Source organism: Gigantopelta aegis, chromosome 7, assembly GCF_016097555.1.
Source record: "Gigantopelta aegis isolate Gae_Host chromosome 7, Gae_host_genome, whole genome shotgun sequence".
Classification (NCBI taxonomy): Eukaryota; Metazoa; Mollusca; class Gastropoda; order Neomphalida; family Peltospiridae; genus Gigantopelta; species Gigantopelta aegis.
In genome coordinates, this window is record NC_054705.1 from 43,891,968 (window position 1) to 43,899,491 (window position 7,524).

Consider the following 7,524-nt stretch of genomic DNA (forward strand, 5'->3'; position numbering starts at 1 on the left):
GCTCCAGCCAGTGCACTACGACTGGTATATCAAAGGCCGTGGTATGTGTTATCCTGCCTGTGGGATGCTGCATATAAAAGATCCCTTGCTGCTAATCGAAAAGAGTAGCCCATGAAGTGGCGACAGCGGGTTTCCTCTCTCGATATCTGTGTTGTCCTCATCTATATGTCCGACGCCATATAACCGTAAATAAAATGTTGAGTTTGTCGTTAAATAAAATATTTCCTTTCATTCATTTATTCATTCATTCATTCATTCATTCATTCATTCATCTTTCTTATTCTCCAGAGAGCCGGTACAGTACCCGCGAGACACTGTCATGGTGCACCAGTTCGGCAAGGGGTCACGTGGTCCGAGCATCTCGCCATTCGTCATCAAACTGGAGACGTATCTGCGCATGGCCAACATTCAGTATAAGGTGACATATTCGCTTAAAGGCGCACACCCTGGTCTGAACCCATGGAAAAAAAAGAAGAAAAAAAAAGTTTATTTTGTTTAACGACACCACTACAACACATTGATTTATTAATCATCGGCTATTGGAAATCAAACATATTGGTAATTTTGACACAATTATGGAATGGAAACCCGCCACATTTTTCCATTAGTAGCAAGAGATCTTTTATATGTCTCGTTCCAGCCAATGAACGAATGGATGTTTAACGACACACCAGCACGAAAAATACATCGGCTATTGGGTGTCAAACCATTCCGGCCAGAGCACCACGACTGGTATATCAAAGGCCGTGGTATGTGCTATCCTGTCTGTGGTATGGTGTATATAAAAGATCCCTTGCTGCTAATCGAAAAGAGTAGCTCAGGAAGTGGCGACAGCGGGTTTCCTCTCTCAATATCTGTGTGGTCCATAACCATATATCTGACGCCATATAACTGTAAATAAAATGTGTTGAGTGCATCGTTAAATAAAACATTTCCTTCCTTCCAAACTAATTAATTGAGATTTGGCGCAAACACAGTGTACCTCTCGTATCTGAATCTACCATAAATGCTAATTTAGAATTGTGTGTCATGTTATGTAGATCTGTGGTCTACTCTCCGACAATGAGCGTGTCTGGAATCTGTTATGGCTGTTAGCACGGACTAGATGGTTGACTCGTAGATTACTTCTTTCATTTAGGATTAAAATATTTGTCTCCCTCTCTATCGCCTGTCTTTCTTTGTCACTCTCTTTTTTTCTCTCACTCTCTTTGTCTGTCTGTGTGTGTGTGTGTCTCTCTCTCTCTCTCTCTCTCTCTCTCTCTCTCTCTCTCTCTCTCTCTCTCTCTCTCTCTCTCTCTCTCTCTCTCTCTCTCTCTCTCTCTATCTATCTGTCACTTTATGTCTCGTTCTCTCTCTGTTTGTTTGTATGTATGTCTCCATCTCTATCTGTCTCTGTCTCAGCGCCTCTCTCTCTTTCTCTGTGTGTGTGTCTTTCTCTCTGTCTCTTTCTCTCTTTGTCTGTTTGTATGTATGTCTCTCTGTATGTGTCTCTGTATGTGTATCTGTCTGTCTGTCTGTCTGTCTGTATGTGTATCTGTCTGTCTGTCTGTCTGTATTTGTCTCTGTCTGTCTCTCTCTCTCTCTCTCTCTCTCTCTCTCTCTCTCTCTCTCTCTCTCTCTCTCTCTCTCTCTCTCTCTCTCGTCTCTCTCTCTTCTCTCTTCTATCTTCTTCGTTTTTAAATTTGTTTTAATGTTTGGTTTGTAAGGTCAGTTCGCTATTTTGTTTCTGCAATGTGTACACTGCGACCTGAAAAAAATCCCTATTTTAATTGCCCACTCTAAGCTTGGTGTGAAAATGGAATAGTTATATAGTGTGATATATCCGTCCTAACTCGTGCGTTTCTTTTGTCAGCCAGTATACGACAGACAGATGTCAACTAAAGGTAAAATCCCATGGATCGAGTACAATGAAGACAAGATCGCCGATTCTCAATTGTCTATTGAATACCTCAACACCAAGTTTGACATCAATCTGAACTCTAACTTGGATAGCATGGAGCTGGCCATAGGAAGAGCATTTTCCAAGATGGCGGAAGAAAACCTGTATTGGTAAGATATTGTTTAGTGATTATGAATACACATTGTTATTCAGATTCGGACATGTTCGCTTAATTCGGGTAAAAGTCAGCCGGCCCCCCCCCCCCCCCCCCCAAACCAACCCTCCCTCAACCATACACAAACTGGAGCTCATACACCTGTACACTCAAACTTGACTTGACTTGACTTTAATATTTTAACATGCTCCTATACCATAGAGGTTTCAAGCATGTTTATCCCGGGACACGTCTCTGGAGGACAGGGGCCGGCTCCGGGACAGAAAATGTACGGCACAATTTTGAGTTTTAAACCAAAACATAATAGGGGAATTTAATTATTTTGTTTGCGCAATTCGAAGTTAATAATCATATAAAAATCCAAATAAAAATAAATTAATAAAAATTTTGGCGCTTAATTTAAGGGCGGGCAGCTAAAATGTATATTTAACCTTAGCCCTTGGGGAGGTAAGGAGGTTAAGGTAGGAGGTTAGGCCAAGGCCACAGTGGTTGGGAGAAAGGGAAGGACACCAGACCTATTGGGAACCACGGTGTGACGCGCCAGGAGCGCGTAAGGGGAACAGGGCACCCCCCCCCCCTCCCGCGGACATACCATGACACTCCCCACGGCCAAAACCGCATACGCTTAAGCGCCTAACCTACTTTTTCCGGTGGGATGCCCCGCCCCACCCCATCCCTCCCCAAAAGACACCACCCCCCCCAGCCAGCCCAACCGCTGTGCGCTCCAATTCCGGTGTCCCTCAAGAATTTTCAACACGAGAACCCACCCGGAAGCCGGCACACACGAGGCGAAAACCCCAACACAAAACCGCACCACAGCAGCGAAAACACCGACATTCGCGCTCCGATACCCAATTCTTTTTATTTCAATAATATTAAAAACAAGATAAAATAAGAAAACAGATTAAAACCGAGCACTCTTGTAAACATAGTATACATAATTAAAAACAAAAACATCAAATTATAAATTGATAAATTAAAAACAATAAATGGTCGAGCTGTGTACACTCAAACACTATTTTGGAATCAGGGAGCGGGATATAGCCCAGTGGTAGAGTGCTCGCTTGACGCGCGGTCGGTTTGGGCCCGTTGACCTAGTTCTCGTTTCAGCCAGTACACCACGACTGGTATATCAAAGGCTGTTGTATGCGCTATCCTGTCTGTGGGATGATGCAGATAAAAGATCCCTTGCTACTAATGGGAAAATTTAGCGGGTTTCCTCTTTAAGACTATATGTCAAAATTACGAAATGTGTGATATTCAATAGCCGATGACTAACAAATCAATGTGCTCTAGTGGTGTCGTTACAAAAAAATACACTTTTAGCTTTTAAAAATGTTTTGTTAGAAATACCAATTTACATTGACATAATAATATAAGTAAATTAATTAGTAAATACATAAGTCAATAATTATATAAGTAAATAAATAAATAAATTATGCAGGCAGACATGTATACAGACAGACAGACAGACAGACACAAGCAAATAGATAAACCAATGAATAAATAAATTAATCCATGAATAAATCAATCGACACATGGATGGATTGACGGATAAATAGATGGATGGATGGATGGATGGATGGATGAATGAATTGATGATTCGACGTATCGATGAATTGATACATGGATGGATCAACGGATAAATAGTTGGATGGATGGATGGATGAATGAATCGATGAATCGACATATGGATGGATTGACGGATAAATAGATGGATGGATGGGTGACTGAATCGATGAATCGACGTATGGATGGACTGACGGATAAATAGATAGATGGATGGATGGATGGGTGAATCGATGAATCGACGTGTGGATGGCTTGACAGATAACTAGATGGATAGATGGATGGGTGTATGAATCGATGAATCGACGTATGGATGGATTGACGGATAAATATAAGGATGGATGGATGAATGAATCGATGATTCGACATATGGATGGATTGACGGATAAATATAAGGATGGATGGATGAATGAATCGATGAACCGATACATGGATGGATTGACGGATAAATGGATGGATGAATGAATCGATGAATCGACGTATGGATGGATTGACGGATAAATATAAGGATGGATGGGTGAATGAATCAATGAATCGACGTATGGATGGACTGACGGATAAATAGAAGGGTGGATGGATGAATGAATCGATGAATCGATACATGGATGGATTGACGGATAAATAGATGGATGGATGGATGGATGACTGAATCGATGGATGAATGAATCGATGGATGAATGAATCGATGAATCGACGTATGGATGGATTGACTGATAAATAGATGGATAGATGGATGGATGACTGAATCGATGAATCGACGTATAGACGGACTGACGGATAAATAGATGGATGGATGAATGAATAAATCGATGAATCAATGTATGGATGGATTGACGGAAAAAATAGATGAGTGAGTGAATCGAAGAATCGATACATGGGTGGATTGACGGATAAATAGATGGATGGATGGGTGGATGAATCGATGAATCGATATATGGATGGATTGACGGATAAATAGATGGGTGAATGGGTGGATGAATCGACATATGGAGGGATTGCTGGATGAATAGATAGACTGATGAATCGATGAATCGATGGATGGATGGTTGGATGAATGAAGCAAACAGAAGAAAAGAAGAAACAAAACAAAACGCAAACTCACAACACAAAATAGAAGCAGGACTTGAAATGTCCTCAAAAGCTGACACACATATTTTTTCCAGAAGAAAAATAGCTCTCATTCCATCTTCTTTTGCAGGTATCTTGTTCTACAGCGGTCTACATACGACAAACACAATACCATATTTCGAGAAGTAGGGCTAAATTCATTCATCATCAAGATACTTCGGTGGAAGGCGTCGAAAGCTTCCTATTATCACGGCATTGGGAGACACACGGAGACAGAGACGACGTCGATAATGGAGAAAGATGTGAAAGCTATCTCAGATTTTCTAGGTATGGTCGTAATTCTGTTAGATATGTTTCACATATACAAATCACAAGGGATGCTCTTTTTTTTTAATTTATAAAAAAAAATACTAATTAAGCTACAAGAAGATATCCAACAATCCAACAATTGCAATTGTCTTCAAAATAGTTTCCATTTGGGTTTTGCATTTTTATGGTTAATTTAGATACCATATGATGAGGTGTTTGATTGTCTGTTGTTTTGTTGTTTGCTGGGGGTTTTCTGTTGTGGGTTTTGGGAGGTGTTTTTTCAGTTCTTTGTTTTTCATTTGGTTTGATATTCTTTTGTCGAGAGGTTATAACACTTTGGAATTATATGCGTTTTCTTTTTCACTTTTCACAATTCCTCACCAGCTCATATTCTCTCTCTCTCTCTCTCTCTCTCTCTCTCTCTCTCTCTCTCTCTCTCTCTCTCTCTCTCTCTCTCTCTCTCTCTCTCTCTCTCCGATTCACGCTACCTTTCTCATCTTCCTCCTCTCATTTTAGCCCGTATGATGTATTTTTGTCCTTTAATTACTCCTCTGAGCTATAATTGCGTTTTCCAGGTCGTAAAAAGTTCTTTATGGGGGACGCCCCGAGCGAAGTCGACTGTGTGATGTTTGGACAGTTGAGTCAGTTTGTTTGGCAGATGCCAGGAAGTCAAGGAGAGAAATGCATCACAGGTATTACGTGATATATAGCAGTATAAAACCCAGACTTTATAAAGGGTCCAGTAAATGAGAACTGGGGACAACACTCTTTCGGACTCGTGGGGCGGAACGTAACCCAGATGTAATACACTCGCTTGATGTGCGGTCGGTCTAGGATCATATCCCCGTTCGTTGGGCTATTTCTCGTTCCAGCCAGTGCACCACTACTTGTGTATCAAAGACCGCGGTATGTGCTATCCTGTCTGTGGTATGGTGTATACACAAAACAATCCCTTGCTACTAATTGACTAATGTAGCAGGTTTCCTCTCTAAAACTATATGTCAACATTAACAAATGTTTCAAATACAATAACCAGCCTCGGTGGCGCAGTGGTTAAAACATCAGACTACAGGCTGGTAGGTACAGGGTTCGCAGCCTAGTACCGGCTCCAACCATGAGCGAGTACTTAAGAGCTCAATGGGTAGGTGTAAGACCACTACACCCTCTTCTCCCTCACTATCCACTAACAACTAACAACTAACCCACTGTCCTGGACAGACAGCCCAGATAGCTGAGATATTAAGCGGACGTCCGTGAAAATATGTCATTTTACTGACAGACACATCAATATTAATGCTATTATATCAATAAAAAGTGTGTTTGTTTTTCTATTAACGACACCACTGGAGCACATTTATTAATTAATTATCGGCTTTTGGATGTCAAACATTTGGTAATTCTGACGCGTAGTCATCAGAAAAAACTCGCTAAATTTTTTTCTAATGAGAAATGGGAAATTGTTTAACGTGCACATTCAGAACAAGCTGTTGTAGCGCACGCCTGTCCTGGGCAAAAGTATACTTTTTCCATCCAGGACAGGAAAGGGCTGGGGTGTGTGAAGGAGGGACCGCCTGCACTGGCAGGTGCAAGGGAGCACCAGCAATCCAACCGTAGCCGGTAACAGGCGGGAGGTATTTTTTTCTAGTGTAGCAACTGGTCTTTTATATTCACGTTCACACAGATAGGAAAGCACATACAACGGCCTTTGTCCAGTTGTGGTTCACTGGTTGGAACGAGAAAACCACCCAGTCAGCTGAATGGATCCACTGAGGTGGTTTGTTATATCAATAACGTCGTCAATGTTCTGTAACAGACCAGCCTCAATGCTGTATTACTGATTATCTTCGTTGTTTTTTCTTTTCTCTTCTTCTTTTTAGAGAAATACAAGAATATAGAAGAATACTGCGTTCGAATGAGAGATCTATATTGGCCTGATTGGGAGGAATGCACACTAAAGAAGAAAAAAGACAGCGCATCAACATAATTATATAATACATTGGACATCATACTGACTCGACTTGTTATTTAAAAAAAAGAAGACATTGTTTTCCACTTTCTGAAAAGCTGAATAAGCGTGTCAGAAACCAGTCTGAACTTGTTTATATTAAAATGTTGAGAAAACCCCAACAACGTTTGAATGAATTGTTGAGGATGCTATGACGAAGGGGATAAAGTGCTGTTTTAAAATTGGTCTAATTATTTATTTTTAAAACTGGAGCTTCAACGGGGTGTATGTGCATTTATAGCTGTATCTTTCCGCGTGGATGTGTGTGCATTGGTGTGTTCGTGCGTGCGGTAACCCGCGTTTGTGCTTTGAGGTCATTCATCAGTCCTTAACCATATGTCTGACGCCATATAACCGTAAATAAAATGTGTTTCATTCATCAGTCAGCGCGACAAGATCGCTGTATAGGGGAGATAATCGCGATATAATTAAACTGGCTTGCACGATCGCCTGACTTGTTCCTTGTTGTGACAATATTGGGTATGACGAGTCGTAAGGTGCGAGAGAATCACGTGCATG

At 41.1% G+C, this 7,524-nt stretch overlaps 1 protein-coding gene across 1 annotated transcript in view; it reads left to right on the top strand.

Moving 5' to 3' along the window:
• LOC121377435 (failed axon connections homolog) overlaps nt 1-7,187 on the top strand; it is an 11,616-nt gene extending 4,429 nt beyond the window's left edge. Inside the window, exons 2-6 of the mRNA XM_041505418.1 lie at nt 289-418; nt 1,853-2,049; nt 4,822-5,018; nt 5,576-5,692; nt 6,878-7,187. Of these exons, the coding sequence (XP_041361352.1) occupies nt 289-418; nt 1,853-2,049; nt 4,822-5,018; nt 5,576-5,692; nt 6,878-6,984 (748 nt within the window). The 3' untranslated portion in view covers nt 6,985-7,187. The remainder of the gene's footprint in view (nt 1-288; nt 419-1,852; nt 2,050-4,821; nt 5,019-5,575; nt 5,693-6,877) is intronic.
• Nucleotides 7,188-7,524: the final 337 nt, after the last annotated feature.